The 22046-nt window shown below is 38.9% G+C and overlaps 1 protein-coding gene across 4 annotated transcripts in view; it reads right to left on the reverse strand.

Annotated features, from left to right (window-relative positions):
* Positions 1-451: 451 nt before the first annotated feature.
* PATJ (PATJ crumbs cell polarity complex component) overlaps positions 452-22046 on the reverse strand; it is a 382417-nt gene continuing 360822 nt past the window's right edge. Inside the window, exons 43-45 of one of the 4 annotated variants that reach the window (XM_025288586.3) lie at positions 10436-10542; positions 7137-7278; positions 452-2393 (exon numbers count right to left, since the gene is read on the reverse strand). In XM_025288586.3, the coding sequence (XP_025144371.3) occupies positions 2247-2393; positions 7137-7278; positions 10436-10542 (396 nt within the window). In that variant the 3' untranslated portion in view covers positions 452-2246. The other 3 variants (XM_025288587.3, XM_025288590.3, XM_044944904.2) reach the window with 3 other exon arrangements.

Genomic DNA, 22046 nt, shown 5'->3' on the forward strand with positions numbered 1-22046 from the left:
CTTTTTCATATACAATTAAACTCCATTTACTCCTTGGCAACTATATTTATTTAGCATTTTTGGAAACATCTCATACATAAACATTCAGGAATTTTATCTTTCCTGGTTTATTTCCCTCTCATGCTATTTCTAAATACTGATATCATTACTACACTTAAAGGGCCCAAATGATGAGGCTGTAACAATATATGTGGCTAAGAGAGAACTACTCCTTTCACAGATTCACATCTTCATTTTCTCTTAGCTTGTTGGTAAGTTCTGATGGGAAAAAAAAAAAGGTTTTAGGAAGGCAGTAATTTACTAGTCATGCAAGCAGAGACAGAAGCAGTTATGAGAAGCACTAGTTGCATCAATTTACTGCAAGGAGCATCAAGCACCACAATTCCTTTATCAAGAGACTTTTAGTAGCATGTCCTAAAAGGGTAATGTATAAAGAAACACAACAATGGTATATTACTTAAAAATGTCTATTTAATGGTCATTCCATCAAAATCAAGCAGATCACATTTCAAAAGTATATATATATATATTTTAAGGTGCATTTTCAAGTTTTATTTGGGCTTTATTTCTTCTTAGATACTTGAGGTGTTCTTGCAGATACAATTAACATAGGACGTTCTGAGCTGATAGGTTCTCATGCACTGAAAGACAATTTCTAATAACACTGCGTATGTTGGGATACGATAAAAATTTCAAAAGCCATGTGTAATTTCAGAAAACTTAATACCAGTCATGAAAGACATTTTCAACATAAAATTTAGGCACTCTATACTTTGGAATAGCCACAAAATATTCCAACAAGAGTTAATGCACTTTGTGATTACCTCTACTAAAAGATAATTCTCAATTAAAATCTACATTATTAAATAACATTTAAATTAGAGCCCATTATATTTATCATTATTGTGAACCATTTGCAGCATTGTGTTTTCATCAAATAATGCCACACTACTTCTATTGCTCATCCTGGTACTCATCTTTTGTGGTGCATTTTTTATAGAAGAACCTATAACATTCACAGATAAGCATCTCCCCCCTTTTTGAAAAAGGCCCTAACCAACTTGAAAAGTATTCTTGTATTTTCTGCTGTAGTTACTTTCTTAGCATGCACACTGCAGCACATGCGAGGCTCCCTGGAGACCAGAAAACATTCACCAAGGAGCCATGACTGATTCTGACACTCAGTTCATTTGCTCAGCCACTCTGTGGCTAAGTGCATTGCTCTCTCTATGTTCCTACTGACTGTGCTGCTACACTGAAGGTATGCAGCCAAGGAGAGGGATGCTGAAATTTGTCACTCCACTTTGCACAATGCCAAGGCCATCCAGAACTGGGTTTACTTTAGTAAAAACTTGATGATCTCTGCAGTGGTTCTGGGACTTCCACCTCCTCATCTGAAGCCTGAGGGGTAGGAATGATGCCTGCCCACTGAGATGCCATTAACTCCAGATGAACTTCCCAGACTTGAGCATAACTTAGCATTGTTAGAATTCAGAACATGGATGCTAACTGTTTGTGCTGAGAAGAAGGTACATTTGCTCAGTGGTATGCAATTATGTAGCTAAGAAAACAATTAGAAAGCCGTTCAAAATTTTTAGATTACAGTCTGCAAATTGGCTCATCATAATCACCAATGACTAACTTATAAAGATCTATCCAGAGAAATGAATTTGAGACTTATTTGACAATAAGTCGTACAGAAAAGAGCACAGTAATTTCCCACAGGAGAATTTGCTTTTTCATCATGGGGATCACTGCTAAGTTAATTACACTGCTAATGTTTTCTGGCGTATTTGAAGAGACAATTAGCATACGTAAATCAGGAGTGAGATGACAAGTTGCTTAACATTTGTTTCTGCTCATCGGATGTGATCTGGTTGCTGCTCAGCCTCCATGAGTCAGGATGGGGAGAGAAGACCATAAGGAATAAGAGGTTGTTAACTTCCGTTTAAGCAAATATAATCAGAACCACTTACTACTAGTTGATAAACACTGATGTTAAATGCAAAATGCATAAGACTCAGCTGTTGGAAATTAACCTCAGCAAGAGATGAGAAATGCTGGGAAACATTATTGTTGACATGGGAAATTCATGTGAAACCCAGGCCATCTTTCCTGAGCAGAGAGGTTGGGACGGTAAGGATGGAGATGGGTTTTAGTTGAGGCTGGGTTTTATTCTTTCTCAAAACTTTGTTTTCCTGTGAATATTCTACAACCACATCTATCTTGTGATTGTGACCCAAGGCTCAGGATAGCACGGTTAAGACTACAGTCCCTCTCTGGCGTTTCAGAATGGCCACAGCTTCCTCATGTGTAACACCTTCCAGAGTCTCGCCATTAACAGCTAAAATCTGATCACCTCGCTTCAATCGGCCATCATCTGCAGCTGCTCCCTACAAATAAGAAACATTCCGGTTTAACCAGGGTGAAGCAATGAATATTCAAATAATATTAATATTATGGTGTGCACATTAAAAGAAACTTTTAAAACTACCAATTAAAATGATTTCTAGGTAATGTGTTTAAATTAAGAAAACTAAGAAAAATGTAGGATGTTATTTGACCTAAGGTTGAATAGTAATTATAATTATGCATTGTTTACATAATATACTACTAGAAATGTCCTGACATTCACTTTTTTTTTTTTTTAATACAAGTAGGACCTTATTTCAATGCTCAGTACTGAATGGAATCTGACTGTCATATCATGTCATCTTCATGAATATGTAGCATACAAAGGCAGAAGTGAATCTGGTGTTAGTTTTATTGCCAACACCATCATCATACAGGGTTCCATTATACTGAAAAGCTCTCAGCACTGTAGTGATCTATCAAAAGTAACTATAGCCTCTAAATGGGTGAACTGTATGGTATGTGAATTAGATCTCAATAAAACTGTCTTATATATAAATACACAGAAGTGGAGCATTTCTAAAATTTTACAATATCATATTCAAAACTGTCAGCTTTATCTTTGATCCACCTAAACAAGTTTCTAAATGATTACTTTCATTACATATTCAGTCATACAGGGCTCTTCAGCATGGCACAAAGCAAGTGAAACTTGGGCTTTTTTTCATTCTAAAGCTGAGGATCAAAAACATCATGATATTATTAGAAATACTTCAGATGAGTGAAGAAAGACAAGACATAGAAAATGATTCACAGGAAGCTTTCTCCATCTGCCAGGGTAATTTTGAGAATTTTTTGAAAAGTACATGCCAAAGGAGTACTCTACATGATTTTGAATGATGGGGAAATTAATCAAGGCATGCAGGCACCTGGTCCCTGATTGACTCCTGCAGAAGCCGAGCTAAGAGGCACTGACACTCCAGGAACCTGTGTCCCATAGTGTAGAGATCCTGACCTGGTAGAATTACCTAGAATTTCAAAGCCATGACAAGGGTGGAATTCCTGTATAAAGGTGTCATAAAGAAAACTCAAAACCAGGATTATACTGGGGGGAAAATACCAAGATCTATTTGCACCTTTATTCATTTTTTTTCTTTTTAAGAAAGTGTGTATGGATAAATCTAACTTGATTTAAATAACTTTTACATGCTGAGATTTAAGGGCTCCAGTAAACTCTAATACCTGTGTAATTACTTTTTTAAAAAGCATCTTAAGCTCTTCAAGTTTTCATTTTCACCAATGGAAAAAGGATGGTTTTTCAACTTCCTAGGATGTGTACACTGTTTCAGGTGTTGCTGTGTTTCCTTGATAATTACACTGACCTGTATCTCCTCTGCTATTTTATCAGTGTGGTATCTGTAGGCAAAACAAGGGAAGGAAGAAATAAATGGCTCACAGACTGACTTTCATCGAGCTAGGACACATGGCCTTACCCTTTTGCAGTGTCTCAGCTCGGTCGCTTCGCCTTCCTTGATGCTGTAAAATGGGCTCAAACAGCTACCTTTTGGCCTGTCCAAAGTGTATGGCAAGTGTATGTGAAGTGTATGGCACAGGGTATCTGCACAACTGTGGTAGTATAATGAAATAAGTGATGATCAAACTCATGTTTTCTGATTTCACAGGCTTCAAAAAACTGCTCCCTCGATTTTCAGGGTTACTGAAGTCTTTAGGCCAATCTCATGTTGGTTTATGGTAAAATTAGGCTGCTGATGGGACTAAGACCAAAAGCTGGTTTTGATTTTGAAGTTTTCAATCAAACACCTGAAAGAAAACGGAAGGCCCTGACAGCCTGTTAATCAGACTGACTAAGCCTTGCAAATCCTATACGCCCTAAGAACCTGTGAGCTTCCTACTTTTGGAGGGGGAAAAAAAAAGAACTAGATGGGCCAAATTATTTTCTTAGTTGAGCAAGAGAACTGTTAAAAGATGCACAGGCCACCAAAAAGGTCACATAATAACCCACACCCTGTGGACATCTGAGATTCAGAAACCTGAATCAGAGATAAATATTTTATAGAACATATGTTCAGTGTTAAAAAAAAAAAAAAGAAAACATATAGCTATAGTTCTTAGAGCTACAAGAGTCCTATGGGGGGAATCTTTAGCTTGGTGTCAAAAATTTGTTGTAGAAAGAGTTCACTTTAAAAGAACTCTTTTGCTAGCTTTTAGTTTATTGATTATAGAAAACTTTTATATTACGATATATTAGTTCACTCTGATAAATAAAAAAAGAGTCATCAAATGAAACCCTATCATAGGGAATTCCCTGGCTGTCCAGTGGTTAGGACTCTGTACTTTCATTGTTGGAGGCCCAGGTTCAATCCCTGATTGGGGAACTAAGCTCCCACAAACTTTGAGGTGTGGCCAAAAAATCAAATATATTATAATGAACTCCATGAAACTGTATGAATAGTAATAATAATAATCTGCACTGGAATCTTCTTTTACTGACACTGAATTAGGTAGGTTATAAGCTAGTACTGCTTCCCTGGTGGCTCAGAGGTTAAAGCGTCTGCCTGCAATGCAGGAGACCTGGGTTCGATCCCTGGGTCGGGAAGATCCCCTGGAGAAGGAAATGGCAACCCACTCCAGTATTCTTGCCTGGAGAATTCCATGGACGGAGGAGCCTGGCAGGCTACAGTCCACGGGGTCGCTAAGAGTTGGACACGACTGAGCGACAACTTCACTTTCACTAAGCTAGTACTTGGGAACTTTTTTTTCTGTTCAGAGTTTTTTATTTCATGTGTGTCTCACTTTACCAAAAAGGTCCTTTCCTTAAAATATGAAACATACCAAGGATCTTCAATATTTATTACAATGTTACTACTTATGTAGGTGCTTTCTAAATGATCCTTTTCAGTGAAAAGAGCACTCTATGTGAGCTTCAGTCTGTTCATTATTCACACTAATCTTGTCCCCCTTGATTTGATAGTTGTTTCTTTTCAAAAATCTGCCAGCAATGCACGTCCTGGTGGTCTGAGAAACAGCACCTGACTCATTCCACAGTCTCCGTGAACGTGTAGACAGGGATAGGCACAGACTGCTGAACTAGGCCCCGGGGCAAAAGACCTTAGAGCTAACCTGTCCTCTCTCTGGACTGTAGCCCATGTCCTCACAGGTAGGAAGTGAAGCCACTCAGTCGTGTCTGACTCTTTGCGACCCCATAGACTGTAGCCTACCAGGTTCCTCGGTCCATGGGATTTTCCAGGCAAGAATACTGGAGTGGGTTGCCATTTACTTCTCCAGAGACAGGTAGGAAGGGAGCTGATGCTTACAGACATTCTGGAGGGACTTTACAGAGACAAAGGCAGGCAGGCAGAACTTGCTGAAAGGTGGGGGCTCACCGTGCAGCCTTTCCACTGTCCTTATCTCCAGAGCTGGCTCTTTTAAATGCAACGTACAACAACCTGCTCAAAGAATCATGATCACAGCTACTTACAGTGTTATCCTAGGAAAAGGAGGGTCTATAGGTGGTTTATCCACTTTGGGGATTATCAGTCGGGGACAGCACTGTTATCCAGAATGTTTCTTTTTTTAAAATATTAAAAAAAAAAAAATCTATTCCTTTTTTGGCCACACCGTGTGCAATGTGGGATCTTAGTTCCCCAATCAGGGATTGATTCCCCTGTGGTGGAAGTGCGGAGTCTTAACCACTGAACCATCAAGGAAGTCCCAGAATGTTTCTGATCTGCCTTCCTCTCCCTTTTTATCCATCACCAGCTGTGTGTTTGGGAATAACATGCCTCCTTAACAGACAATTTTGTGAGATGGCAAGTGGAAATCTGCAGCTGCCTAACATGTTCCAAAAGCCAAAGCCAAAGGATTAAGACTTGTGTCAGATCACAGACCCAGTTAACAAGTGATAAGATCTGCACAGGTAAAAGCAAACTTGTATGTAGGGTATAGCATAGCTTTCTAGAAAAAGAAAGAATCTATCATATCTTTTTTGAGGGCCTTTATTTCTTTAGGAAAATAAAGCACTAGGAAGCAATTTGATCAATTAGTAAACAAATGACTGTGATAAAAGCACTGAAGAATAAAGTTGCAATATCAGTACTAAATATTTTTCAGAGATCTTAAAAGTTTATAATGAATTTAGATTCCAACTTTAATAATGAAATTCACACCATGACCTGTGTATTAAGTAGGATGAATTGACTATTTAACTCCCGAAAAACGCCATTATCCAGGCTTAGTCTAACACACTGGGCTGTCCTGTAAGTACTTGGCAGACTATTGGAAGAGAGAAAACCACCTTTAGCTAAAACATCCTGAGGTTTTGGTGATGGGCAGCCATTAATGCTGCACTGATCCCAGGCTTGTACAAAGCTTTATGCCATGGCCCTCTGCTATCTTTCTTTAATAGAAAGCTAAATCTTTGTTCTAGCCAGAATACTACTTGGAAGTATTCCAAGGCCAAAGAGCTTTTGCAGAGAGTGTGCCATGCTCCTTATACTGGTTGTTGAAAGAAGACACTCTTTGAAATCTGTTAGCATCTACTTTTGTGAAAGGGTCCAAAGAATATTATACTTCTCGTGATTCCACTTTTATAAAAGAATTCTTCTTGCACTCGTGTGGTGCAGGAATTTTCTATAAGATGAAAATGGAACAAGCATACATGCATGCATTCAGGTGTCAAAGTGAAGTAAAGCAAAACACTTTAAAAAAAATCTCACCTAAGTTTCATTAAAACAAAAAAAGTACAGTAAAAAGGAAAAAAATACCTTTGCAAATATAGTCTTGACATAAATTGGCAGGTCTCCATGGGGACTTCCAAAACCCCCTACAATACTAAACCCCAATCCTTCAGAGCCTTTCTCCAAAGTAATAATCTTAGGTGGAGGTGTTCTGAAAACACAATGCACGCTGTTTAATTCAAGAATAGATATTGAGAGGGAATTTCATTTGCATGGAAGAACACAGATTTGAGAGAGACTTTCATACTGCGAAACAATGAAGGTCAGTTTATCAAATCAAATTGTCAGCAGTCTAGAAACTTATTTTGAATTTCCTATATTATGCCAATATTCTGGATGTTTTAGAGGCTTCTCTTTCATAAAACCCACTGTTTTTAATTACAAAATAAAGTCATGATGCTGAAGTTGTCAAAGTACTCTTCTATTTGCTTAGGCTTTAACTTTTAAAATTACTGTTTAAAGCTGAACAGAACTGTCTTTACATCTGTGAAGAACATGCGTGGAGATGGAGAGGCAGGATATCACCTGAGCTTGTTGTACTCCACAGTCTGCAGGTGGACTTCTGAACAGGTGATGTCAGCCCGAGAGTTCAGGGAATGGCTGCTCTTTTTCTGTCTGAATATCCTCACAAGTGATCCCCACTTTCACAGAGAGTGGGAAATCATTCTTCAAAACTCAATTCTAATCTTCCCTGATGCCTTTGGAAGCATTCACCCCAACCTTCTCTGTGCTCCCTTTGTACTTGGTCTACATTTCCATACAGCACTTGCCATATTGTACCATCATTCCTTAACCATCCTTCTCCTCTACCAGCCTAAAAACTCCTTAAGGCTCTGCCCTCTGAGTATTCCCAGCACCAAGCACTGTGCCTGTCACAACCTCGGGATCATGACTTTGTAAATGAGACCTGAAATCTAGAAGAGAGAAACCAAGGTGAAGCAAAATGGGTAAAGAACATTTGTTTCAAATGTACCATTTAGATTGCCAAAGCTTCGTCCAGTGTGGAAGTCATCTCTCTCAGAAACAACATAGCTAAAAATTAAATTACCTGTGTGGGTTCACAAGGAGTTAAGCTTAACTAACGCCAGTTTCTTATTCCTGTATGTAGTTGTCGAAAGGGTAAAAACCTAAAGGAGTTCCAACACCCTGGGTCCTGTTGTCTTATTTTGCAGGAGGTTTGTCTGTGTATCCTGGCAGTATCACTTGTTTTGCAACAGCATGCTTGTCCGAGAGGCGGCACCATCTAATATAAATGCAGCCTTTCGTGCAATATTTGCAAACTCAGAGAAATTTGCAAACCCGGGATACGAGCAACCTCTGAATATGCTGTCGGCCTCAAACACTCTTCCTCTCCTCTGCCTTGATTTTGCCTGGCTTATTTTAAGCTTGATTTTCAGCTGCTTCCCATTGACACCAGCTGTTTGCTGATGCACCTACTGGTTGTTCACAGCAGGCATTTATAGTAATTTCTGAATGTCTATGCCATATATATTATTAACTGTTTCCAATGACACTCCAGCTTTTTTCAATTATTCTAAAACTCAGCTTAGGCATTTAGTGCCAAGCACACTCCCTAGTTGAGTTGTCTCTCTTCCATGGTTTCAGAGGACCCTGTGCTTACTTCTCTCTCTCATTGAAGTAGGTTCTCCAGCACTGACCAACTGTTTTATAACCATGGATTTATGGGTCTGTTTTTTTTTTTTTTTTTTTTAAATTCTCTGGCAGTTCCATGAGAACTGGGGCAATGCCTTCGCCTATGTTTCTGAGTTTGAGTCCTCAGGACCCAGCACTTGTACAGTGTCTTAGGAAGGCACTCAATAAATACCTGCTGAAATAATGACATATTATCCCCTATGGCTGAGTGGTAATGATGTCATGAATATGACTCTACCTCTCATTACTTTGTGGCCTTATAAGCACTCTCAGTAATAGCCCACTGGCTAGACATGAACTTGATTCATGTCTCCTCTTTTAAACACAGCCCCCGTTTCCAAGGATACTGAGGTGGGAACCTTGAAGTCCAAAGCCATTGTTTTAGAGCTAGCCCCTGGGGCCCACCAAATCCTTAGAGACCTTCATAACTGTGCCTATTCAAAATTAGAGCCTGTTTTCTTGAGGAGAGGAGGAAACCAGCTCCAATCCTCCATTAGCAACACTACATGGAGTTTGTTTCCATTTATCTCACACTTTCAATTCATCTTATTAGTTTTAATACACTTTCATGTAGAATACTAGTAAAAAAATTAAAACCTCCAAATGTGAACAGTGGTCAGATCATAATGATCTTTAAATTCTTTTATGCTAGTGGTTCCCAGCCTGCTGGCAGCTGTGGGATCATAGCAAAGGACCCAGGGTCACAGGGCACCTCTGCAATTCCACAACACACTGAAGGGTGTTACGTGAACACTATTCTTCACACAAGGGTCCTGATTTTCTTTTTTAAATAAAGGGCCACTACAGCTTGAAAGTATTATACTTTCATGTATCTGTCCATTTTATAGCAAGCATTCATTATCTTCATAATGAAAAGAAAGTAAAATGAGCCTAGTTCAATATTCTTAAGAAAAACAAACTCAAAGCTCTCATTTAAACTGATGAACAATCAGGAAAAAGTTGGGAATGGCTGTGATCATTAGATCCTTCCAATAAATCACTCAGATCAGTCCACAAACATTTATTGAGCGCTGGCTAGTGACCAGGCACTTGTGGAACTGGAGTAACTTCTGGGGCAGCATTTCTCAAAGTCTGCATCCCCAGCTTATCTGCAGCAACATTTCCCTGGAGAACCCAATGTTGACCACCTTCTCAAGCTCTCTGTGAATGGGCCAGAATAATTAGCATTTTAAAATATGCCTTTTAGATTATTTTTATGGATATTCTAGTTTGAGAAACACTGCTTTGATGAGCAACTTTAATTTCAGTGACAGGTTTTAGCAAAAAAAATGCCAGCAAGTATGACAAGAAGAGTTAACCTCAGAACAAGATTTTAGCTTAGAAACCGAGGGCACGTGTTTCTCTGCATAATAAAGCAGGGTGAGCCTAGGCTATAAATCTGGGGTTTCTGGGCAGACAGGGCACATGCACAGTGGCCAGAGGCAGTGTGTGCAGGCCCGGTAGCAACAGTTCATGAAGAACTCACATGATGGAACAAAGCCCTGTGAGAAGTGGAGCAAGCCTGGTGTTTTCTTGGAAGTTCTCCAGGAATCAGAAAATGTAATGTGCACTATCCATTCCTCTCCCTTAGGGAGCATACTCTACAATCTGGACAAGGTCCCACTGAGCTTTGCCCACACACATAAGAGGCACTCTGCTTCTAGAATACTCACTCTGTGTCCTCCAGATGATGCTCAGCAGTGGGCGAACCAATGTGGTAGCCTGTAGACAGGTTCTCAAGCTGAGTTGCTATGGTACTTACATTGGTATCTGCTACAACCTGTTGGGGGAAGTCAGAGCAAGACAACCCATTACAAGTCAGGGGAGAATTAGAGAAATCATACTCCATCCAACCATCAGTTCTCAGTCTTACCCTATCTAACCTATCTGTAGCATTTGACACAATGGGTTATTCTTTCTCTTAAACTGTTTTCCTCATTTGGCTTCCATAATGTTACACTTCACTAGTTTCTTTCTCTTCCGGCCATCTCTTCATAGCTCACAAAACTCTAACTCTCAGAGTGCCACAGATTCACTCCTAGAGCTTCTTCTCTTTCCATCTCAACATCCTCTTAGTTATCTCAGGGGATATCATATCACCTTCAGAATTTAAATATGTAATGATAATTCCTGAATCTGTACCTTCAACACCACCTCTTACTTAACTCTAGACCTATGTATCCAATCACCAATTTGACACCCCTAGCAGGATGCCCGGCAGGTATCTCAAACTAATCTGTCCAACCCTGAGCCATCCCCCGGCCCCCATATCTGCTCCCTAGCCTTTCTTATCTCAGGTAATGCAACTGAATCCCTCCAGCCTTAGCAAATGCCTTGGTGTCATCCTTGACCTGTCTTCCTTTTACAACCCATTTTCAATCCTCATGCAACTGGTCTTCCTATAAAATCATCTCTTGCTCGGAGTTTTAAAAAAGCCTCCTCACTGGCCTCCCTGCTTCAGCCCCAACCCCCCCCACCACACACACACACACCCCCGCCCACTCAGTCCATAGCAGCTAGAATGTTTCTGTTAAAATTCAGAGGATTAGTTCATTCTTCTGCTTAAAACTATCCAAAGGAAATCTGGACTCCCTTGGATAACATACTGAAGTTCTTAGATGGTCTATGAGGTCATCGGTAGGTGACCTGCCCAGTTATGACTCCACTTTTGTCTCCAAACATTTTCCCCTGTGTTCACTCTGCTTCTTGAACCCAGGTCTCCTGCATTGCAGGCAGTAAAGAATCTGCATGCAAGGTGGGAGACCTGGGTTCAATCACTGGATTGGGAAGATTCCCTGGAGAAGGGAAAGGCTACCCACTCCAGTATTCTGGCCTGGAGAATTCCATGGACTATATAGTCCATGGGGTCACAAAGAGTCGGACATGACTGAGTGACTTTCACTTTCCCTCTGCTCCAGCCACACTGGCTTCCTGGCTTTCCCTCTAACGTGCCAGAGACATCTCCACCTTGGTGCTTTGCAACTGATGTTCATTTTGCCTGGAATTTCTGCATCCAGTATGTTCATGGCTAGCTCCTTCACTTCTCTCAGGTCTTTCAAATCACCTTCTTTGGCCACCGTATCTAAAATTCCCACACCAATGTCCCAGCCCAACATTTTATATTGTTTAAAAAGAAACAACAGGCCTCCAGCACAGAAACAGATGCACAGATCAATGGAATAGAAGACAGAGCCCAGAGATCAACCTACACACCTATGGCCAATTAATCTATGACAAAGGAGGCAAAACTATGCAATGGGGAAGACAGTATCTTTAACAGTGGTGCTGGGAAGACCAGACAAGTACATGTAAAAGAATGAAATTAGAATTTTTTTTCATACCACATACAAACATAAATTCAGAATGGATTGAATGTAAAATTGGAAACTGTAAAACTCCTAGAAGAAAACATAAGCAGTATATTCTTTAATATAAATCTTAACAATAATTTTTTGAATCTGTCTCCTTAAGAAAAGGAAACAAAAGCAAAAATAAACAATGGAAAGTAATTAAAAAGTTTTTGCACAAAGAAGGAAGCCATCAACAAAATGAAAAGACAAATTACTGAATGGGAAGTTATTTGCAAATGACATGTCTTATAAGTGGTTAATATCCAAAACATATAGAGCTCATACAACTCAAAATATATATATTTAAAAAAAAAATGAACCACCTGGTTAAAAATAGTCAGAAGATCTGAACAAACATTTTTCCAAAGAAGACATATAGATGGTGAAAGGGCCCATGAAAAGATGCTCAACATCACTAATCATCATAGAAAAGCAAAGCAAAACCACAATGAGACAGCACTTTACACCTGTCAGAATGTCTATTATCAAAAAGACCACAAATAATAAATTGGCAAGACTAGAGAGAAAAGGGAACCCTAGTACACTGTTGGCTGGAGTGTAAATTGACACTGCTGTAATGGAAAACAGCACAGAGCAATGTAAGTGTCCATCAACAGACGAATAGATAAGGACTTCCTTGATGGCTAAGATGCTGTGCTTCCAATGCAAGGGTTCCATCCTTGGCTGGGGAACTAGATCCTATTAAAGATCCCTCATGCTGAAACAAGGATAGAAGATTCTGTGTGCTGCAACTAAGACCTGGCACAGCCAAATAAATAAATAAAAATAAACATTTTTAAAACCTCATTTTATTTTAAAATAAAAGAATCCTTGATTAAAAAAAAAACCCACACGAATGGACAAAGAAGATGGACACAATGGAATACTATTCAGTCATAAAAAATTTGCAATTTTTGCAAAACTTTGCATCCACATGAATGGACCTACAGGATATTATGCTTAGTAAAGTAAGTCAGAGAAAAATACATACTGTTATATTTTCACTTATACATGGGAACTAAAAAATAAATGAATGGATATAACAAAACATAAACAGACTCACTGATACAGAGAACTAGGTTATCTGTGAGGGGATGGGAAGGGGGGAGGTACAAGAAAGTGGAAGGGGATTAAGTACAAACTCCTGGGTATAAGATAAATAAAATACAAGGATGTCATATACAGCACAAGGAATATAGCCAATATTATATGATGACTTTAAATGGAGTATATGTTGTACACCTGAAATTAATATTAAGACATTGTAAATCAACTATATTTCAATTTAAAAATTAAAACAGGAGAGAACAAGATGGTGGAGGAATAGGTGGACATGGAGTACATCTCTCTCCATGGATACATCAGGAATACACCTTCAGACACAGAAATGCACGCAGAACACCAGCTGAGAGTGGACAGGAGTACCTAACCAATGGAAAAGAATATATAGAACCACGCAAACCTTGGTAGGATGAAGGAACTGGGGGGAAAAACAGGAGTGTTAGTAGAACTGGACCTGCCCTTGGCGGGTGGGAGAACTAAAGCAGGGGTCTGATTCCAAGAGCGGGGCAATTGTCTGAGTCAGAGGAGAAACATTTAAGGCTGAGAGTGAAACAGCTGATGTGTGGCAGCCTAAATGGAATGAGAATCAGACAGTCCTTGCTGAAGCCATACATAGGCTGGGCAGGAATGCAGGTCTCCTGGAAGGGGCAGAGGCGGGAGCTGGAGTTTAGGGATTGTGGAGAAATCCCAGTTCGAGGGCTGCTGTTGACTGGGGAGAGACGGATCGAGGGGATATGAGGGAGGAGATCATGGTGGGAAATGCCTGTGGAGGAAAGCCAGGCAGTCATGAAAGCGAGGCAACACTGCTGAGTTATGCGTAGGGGTTGGAGCCATTACCATAGCCGCTCTCTCTCCATATGTCAACAACAGCAGCGGAACAATAGAGAGGCTGGACCATCAAACACCTGAGGCACTGAACTACAGAGTAGGACCCCACCCAGGGTGCCCCTTTAAGTGCCTGATGCACCGATCTACAGAAAAGGACCCCAGCCAGGGGAGCCCTCTAGGTGCCTGAACGGGTGGAGGTACGGAGAAAGACTGGCCAAAGAGGCCTTCTGATCGCCAGCTACAAGAGGCTCGAAAAAAGACTCTAATAGGGCCATAACTCCTGCTGCAGAGGCAGTCTGTGTCCCTGAATACTTGGTGCCACCAGGGTTCCCACAAGCCAAGCAGCTGCACCATCTTCACGCTCAACTCTCACTGAGGCAGAGCTGCCACAGGCAAAAAAAACCCTTGTGTTTATGCGCATAGGGTCACTTTGGTCCTGTCTGACTCTTTGCGACCCTGTAGACTGTGGCCTGTCAGGCTTCTCTGCCAGAGAAGGGGTTCTCCAGGCAAGAATACTGAAGTGTATTGGCCAATACTAGTTGCCATACCCTTCTAGAGTGCTATATTTCCTGCTACCCTAGCTGTCAACCCCCCTGAGTACCTGGCGCTGCCAGAACCACTGCGAACCAATCAGCTACACCACTTCCACACCTGGCCTTCACTGGGGAAACCCAAGCCCTCCAGGGTGGCCTCAGGAGCTAAACCCCAGTGGATGACCCACATGTAGAGGTGGAAATAAAACCACAGTTGAAACCAAGGGGCAATGCAGCTAAGGAAGAAGACCCAAAACCTTCCTACCAGCTGTACAAGCTGCAGATTAAATCCACACATCAACTATGTAGACTCTGTGTCTATGGAATATATAAAAGGCCATTGAGAGCTCCCACAAAATAAAATGCCCTAGCTCTGATAGCTGTGGACATTGGAGGCAAGAACACACAGGAGCAGGACCAGATTAGAATCTGAGCAGCCCCCACAGCAGGTCCAGAGATCAGCACAGTGTTGGAGGGCATCCTGGGGAGGTGAGGTGGACTGTGACTCCCTACGCGGGAAAGGACTCTGACAGCACAGACTCAAGAAATACATTTATTATTCTTATTTTTTGACTTGTTCTGTAGATTCTTTTGGATTTTTTTCTTTTTTTCCCCCATCTGTTGTAGTTGTCAATTTTATGGGCACTAAGAAATCCAATTAAGCTTTTGAGCTTTTTTTGTTTTTTTCTTTTTTCTCAGTCACATTTTTTATTGTTGTTATAAATCTCTGCCTCTACAATGGGCTTTTGCAGTTCTGTGGAGTTTTCCTCTTTTCTTTTTTCTTTTCTCTTTTTTAAATTAAAATTTTTTAAACCTATTATTATTTTTTCTACATTTATTCTTTGCTTTTCCTACTATTCTTTTCCCTTTGCAGTTAATCTTTAATATATAAATCTTCTTTATCTACCTCTATTTAACTTTGCATGTCTATTCTTTCTTCTTTTCTTTCTCTTCTTTCCTCTCAGTTTTATTTTCATCGTTTTATTCCCCAGTTGGCACCTTGCTTTAGTTTTGTTTTCCAGTTTGTGCTTTAACTAGTTTTGTTCTGGTAAATATAATTTTTGGTTTCATTTGTTTGCCAGGTCAGTCTATTGTCTTAATTTTTGTTGGACTGTTTTGATTTTGCTTATGGGTGTGTATGTATATGTGTATATTCAGTCATACTTTCTACTGTTGTTATAAACCTCTGCCTCTACACTGGGCTTTTGCAGTTCTGTGGAGTTTTCCTTTTTATCCCCTTTTTTCTTTCTTCTTCCATTTTTTTTTTCTCTTTTTTATAATTTTTATTTTTTAAACCTATTATATTTTTTCTACATTTATTCCTTCACTTGACTTTCCTACTGTCCTTTTCCCCTTGCAGTTAATCTTTAATGTATATAAATCTTCTTCATCTACCTCTGTTTAACTTTGTGTATCTATTCTGTCTTTCTTTTCTTTCTTTCCTTTCCTCTCAACAAATTTGTTAGTTTTGTTTTCATTGCTTTATTCCCCACTTGGCACATTGCTTTAGTTTTGTTTTCCAGTTTGTGCTTAAGTTAGTTTTGTTCTTAACTGGTAAATATAATTTTTTATTTCCTTTGTTTGCTGGGTCAATCTACTGCTTTATTTTTGTTGGGCTGTTTTCACTTTGCTCATGGGTGTATATGTATATTGTATATTCCATTATTTTAATTATTATTTCCCTGATTTTCTAACTGCCATGTGCCTGGGGTTCATTTTTGGTTTCTCACTTTCGGATATTTGTTTTACTCTCCCTTAATGTCATAACAAACCACTTGTGGAATCTTCGTTCCTGACCAGAGATCAAACCCTGAGCCTTTGGAGTGGGAGAACTGACTCCAAGACCCTAGACTACCAGAGAACTAACCCTAGGGAATATCAAATAGTGAGAACTCACACAGAGGAAACCACTTGAATACAAGACTGGGCATCACCCAACCACCAGTAGCACCCTGTGCAGGATACCTCATCTAAACAACAAACAAAACAAAAATACAAATCCAATCATTAGCAGACAGGAATACTACTTCACTCAACCTTGCCCATCAGAGGAAAAACAAACAAACAAAAACTCAGCACAAATCTCACCCTATATGAACCTCACACAGACCACTGGACCAACCTTAAGAGAGCTTAAGAAACCAAAAGGAAGAAAGAATTCAACTTTCCTTGAAGCCTGGGAAAAGGAGACCTCAAACACAATAACTTTAAAAAAAAAAAAAAAAGGGAAAAGAAAAGTCAGAGAAATACTGCACAAATGAAGGAACAAACCAGAAACACAGAAGTTCAAATAAATGAAGAGGAAATAGGAAAATTACCTGAAAAATAAGTCAGAATAATGATAATAAAGACGATCAAAAACCTTGAAAACAAAATGGAGAAAATGCAAGAATCAATTAACAAAGACCTAGAAGAATTAAAGAGTAAATGTACAGACAAACAACACAACTACTGAAATTAAAAATACTCTAGAAGGAATCAATATCAGAATATCTGAAGCAGAAGAACGAATCAGTGAGCTGGGAGATAAAATGGTGGAAATAACTTCTGAAGAGCAGAATAAGGTAAAAAGAAAGAAAAGAGCTGAGGAGAGTCTCAGAGGCCTCTGGGACCATTTCAAATGCACCAACATTCAAATTACAGGGGTCCCAGAAGAAAAGGGGAAAAAAGGATAAGAGAAAAATTTTGAAGATATAGTTGAAAATTTCCCCATCATGGAAAATGAAATAGCCAATCAAGTCCAAGAGGCACAAAGAGTCCCATACAGGATAAACCCAAGGAGAAGACACATACTAATCAACTCAATGTCAAGACACATACTAATCAAACTAGCAAAGACTAAACACAAAGAAAGAATATTAAAAGTAGCAAGGGAGAAGCAACAAGTAACATACAAGGGAAACCCCATATGCTTAACAGCTGATCTTTCAGCCGAAATTCTGCAGGCCAGAAGGGAAAGGCAGGATATATTTAAAGTACTGAAAGGGGAAAATCCACAACCAAGATTACTGTACCCAGCAAGGATCTCATTCAAAATTGATGGAGAAATAAGAAGCTTTTCAGACAAGCAAAAGTTAAGAGAATTCAGTACCACCAAACCAGCTTTACAACAAATGTTAAATGAACTTATATAGTCAAGAAATACAAGAGAAGAAAAAAGATCTATAAAATCAACCCCAATTACAAAATGGCAATAGGAATATATACATCAATAATTATTTTCAATGTAAATGGATTAAATGCTCCAACCAAAAGACACAGATTGGCTGAATGGATACAAAAACAAGACCCATATATAAGCTGTCTGCAAGAAACCCACTTCAGACCTCAAGACACATATAGACTGAAAATGAGAGTATGGAAAAATATATTCCATGCAAATGGGAAGCAAAAGAAAGCTGGAGTAGCAATCCTCATATCAAAAAAGACCTTAATATAAAGATTACAAGAGATAAGGAAGGACACTACATAATGATCAAGGGATCAATCCAAGAGGAAGACATAACAGTTGTAAATATCTATGCACCCAACATACTGCTGCTGGTGCTAAGTCACTTCAGTCATGTCCGACCCTGTGCGGCCCCATAGACAGCAGCCCATCAGGCTCCTCTGTCCCTTGGATTCTCCAAGCAAGAATACTGGAGTGGGTTGCCATTTCCTTCTCCAATGCATGAGAGTGAAAAGTGAAAGTGAAGTCACTCAGTCGTGCCTGACTCTTTGCGACCCCATGGACTGTAGCCTACCAGGCTCCTCTGTCCAAGGGATTTTCCAGGCAAGAGTACTAGAATGGGTTGCCATTTCCTTCTCCAATGCACCCAACATAGGAGCACCTCAATACACAAGACAAGCACTAACAGACATAAAAGGAGAAATTGACAGTAACACAATAATAGTAGGAGACTTTAACACCCCACTCACACCAATGGACAGATCATCAAAACATAAAATTAATAAGGAAACACATATCTTAAATGATACATTAGATAAGATGGATCTCATTGATATCTTCAGGACATTCCATTCAAATGCAGAATACACCTTCTCAAGTAGAACATTCTCCAAGATAGATCACATCTTGGGTCACAAATCAAACCTCCGTAAATTTAAGAAAATTGAAATCGTAACAAGTATCTTCTCTGACCACAATGCTATGAGACTCGATATCAATTACAAGAAAAAAACTGTAAGAAACACAAACACATGGAGATTAAACAACATGTTTCTAAATAACCAACAGGTTACTGAATAAATCAAAAGGGAAATAAAAAAATTTCTAGAAACAAATGACAATGAGAGCACGACAACTCAAAATCAATGGGATGGAGCAAAAGCAGTTCTAAGAGGGAAGTTTATAGCAATACAATCCTACCTCAAGAAACAAGAAAAACATCAAATAGACAACTTAACTTTACACCTAAAGCAACTGGAAAAAGAAGGGAAAAAACCCAAAATTAGTAGAAGGAAAGAAATCATAAAGACCCGAGTGGAAATAAATTTAAAAATTAAAGAAACAGTAGTAAAGATTAAAAAACTGAAAGCTGGTTCTTTGAGAAGATAAACAAAGTTAACAAACTCTTAGCCAGACTCATCAAGAAAAAAAGAATAATCAAATCAACAAAATTAGGAATGAAAAGGGCAAGGTTACAACAGACAATGCAGAAAAACAAAGGATTATAAGAGACTATTATGAACAACTATATCGCAATAAAATAGATAACCTGGAAGAAATGGACAGATTCTTAGAAAAGTTCAATCTTCCAAGACTGAACCAGGAAGAATTAGAAATTATGAACAACCCAACTACAAGCACTGAAATTGAAGCTGTGATCAAAAATCACCCAAAAAACAAAAGCCCAGGACCAGATGGCTTCACAGAAGAATTCTATCAAACATTTAGAGAAGAGCTAATGCCTATCCTTCTAAAACTTTTTCAAAAATTGCAGAGGAAGGAACACTTCCAAATTCATTCTACAAGGCCACCATCACCCTGATACCAAAACCAGACAAAGACAACACATAAAAAAGAAAACTACAGGGCAATATCACTGATGAACATAGATGCAAAAATCCTCAACAAAATTCTAGCAAACAGAATTCAGCAACACATCAAAAAGCTCATATACCATGATCAAGTTGGGTTTATTCCAGGGATGCAAGGATTCTTCAATATACACAAATCAATCAATGTGATACACCTGAAAGATAAGAAGCATATGATAACCTCAAGAGGTGTATAAAAAGCCTTTGACAAAATTCAGCACCCATTTATGATTAAAACTCTTCAAAAAATGGGCATAGAAGGAACCTACCTCAACGTAGTAAAGGCCATATATGATAAGCCTATAGCAAACAATATTCTCAATGGTGAAAAACTGAAAGCATTCCCCCTAAGATCAGGAACAAGAAAAGGGTGTCCACTTTCACCATGATTATTCAACATAGTTCTGGAAGTTCTAGCTACAGCAATCAGAGAAGAAAAAGAAATAAAAGGAATCCAGGTCAGAAAAGAAGTCAAGCTCTCACTATTTGCAGATGACATGATACTGAACATAGAAAACCCTAAAGATAGTATCAGAAAATGACTACAGCTAATCAGTGAATATAGCAAAGTTGTAGGATACAAAATCAATACACAGAAATCACTTGCATTTTTACATACTACCAATGAAAAATCAGAAAGAGCAATTAAGGAATCAATCCCATTCACCACTGCAACAAAAAGAATTAAATATCTAGGAATAAACTTATATAAGGAGATGAAAGAATGGTATACAGAAAACTATAATACACTAATGAAAGAAATAAAAAAATGACATAAACAGATGGAGAGATATTCCATGTTCCTGGGTAGGAAGAATCAATATTGTGAAAATGACTATACTACCAAATGCAATCTACAGATTTAATGCAATCCCTATCAATTTACCAATGGCATTTTTTCACAGAACTAGAACATAAAATTTCACAATTCATATGGAAACACAAAAGACCCCAAACAGCCAAAGCAGTCTTGAGAAAGAAGAATGAAGCTGGAGGAATCAAGCTTCCTGACTTCAGGTTATACTACAAAGCTACAGTCATCAAGACAGCATGGTACTGGCACAAAAACAGAAATACAGACAAATGGAACAAGATAGAAACAGCAGAAATAAACCCATACACCTATGGGTGCCTTATTTTTTACAAAGGAGGCAAGAATATACAATGGGGCAAAGATAGCCTCTTCAATAAATGGTGCTAGGAAAACAGGACAGCTACATGTAAAAGAATGAAATTAGAACACTTCTTAACACCATATACAAAGATAAACTCAAAATGGATTAAAGACCTAAATGTAAGACTATAAACTAGAAAACTCTTAGAGGAAAACATAGGCAGAACACTCAGAATGACATAAATCAAAGCAAGATCCTCTATGACCCACCTAGAATAATGGAAATAAAAACAAAAGTAAACAAGTGGAACCTGATTAAATTTAAAAGCTTTTGCACAGCAAAGGAAACTATAAGCAAGATGAAAAGACAACCCTCAGAATGGGAAAAAATAATAGCAAATGAAACAATTGACAAAGGATTAATTTCCAAAATATACAAGCAGCTCATACAACTCAATACCAGAAAAACAAATAACCCAATCAAAAAGTAGGAAAAATACCTAAACAGACATTTCTCCAAAGAAGACATACAGATGGCTAACAAACACATGAAAAGATGCTCAACATCTCTCATTATTAGAGAAATGAAAATCAAAACTACAATGAGATATCACCTCACACTGGTCAGAATGGCCCTCATCAAAACATCTACAAACAATAAATGCTGGAAAGGGTGTGGAGAAAAGGGAAATTTGCACTGGTGATGGGAATGTAAATTGATATAGCCACTATGGAAGTCGGCATGCTGCTGCTGCTGCTTCAGTCGTGTCCAACTCTGTGAGACCCCATAGAAGGCAGCCCACCAGGCTCCCCCATCCCTGGGATTCTCCAGGCAGAACACTGGAGTGAGTTGCCATTGGAGATTCCTTAAAAAACTAGGAGTAAAACCAATCCCACTCCTAGGCATACACCCTGTGGAAACCAAAATTGAAAGAGACACATGTATCTCATTGTTCATTGGAGCACTATTAAAATAGCTACAACATGGAAGCAACCTAGATGTCCATTGACAGATGAAAGGATAAAGAAGTTGTGGTACATATACACAATCGAATATTACTCAGCCATAAAAAGGAACACATTTGAGTCAGTTCTAATGAGATGGATGAACCTAGAACCTATTATACAGAGTGAAGTGAGTCAGAAAGAGAAAGAGAAATATCGTATTCTAACACATATATAAGGAATCTAGAAAAATGGTACTGAAGAATTTATTTACAGGGCCACAGTGGAGAAACAGAGAATAGACTTATGGACATGGGGAGAGGGGAGGAGAAGGTGAGATGTATGGAAAGAGTAACATGGAAACTTACATTACCATATGTAAAATAGATAGCCAATGGGAATTTGCTATATG

The sequence above is a fragment of the Bubalus bubalis genome, chromosome 6, assembly GCF_019923935.1.
Source record: "Bubalus bubalis isolate 160015118507 breed Murrah chromosome 6, NDDB_SH_1, whole genome shotgun sequence".
Classification (NCBI taxonomy): domain Eukaryota; kingdom Metazoa; phylum Chordata; class Mammalia; order Artiodactyla; family Bovidae; genus Bubalus; species Bubalus bubalis.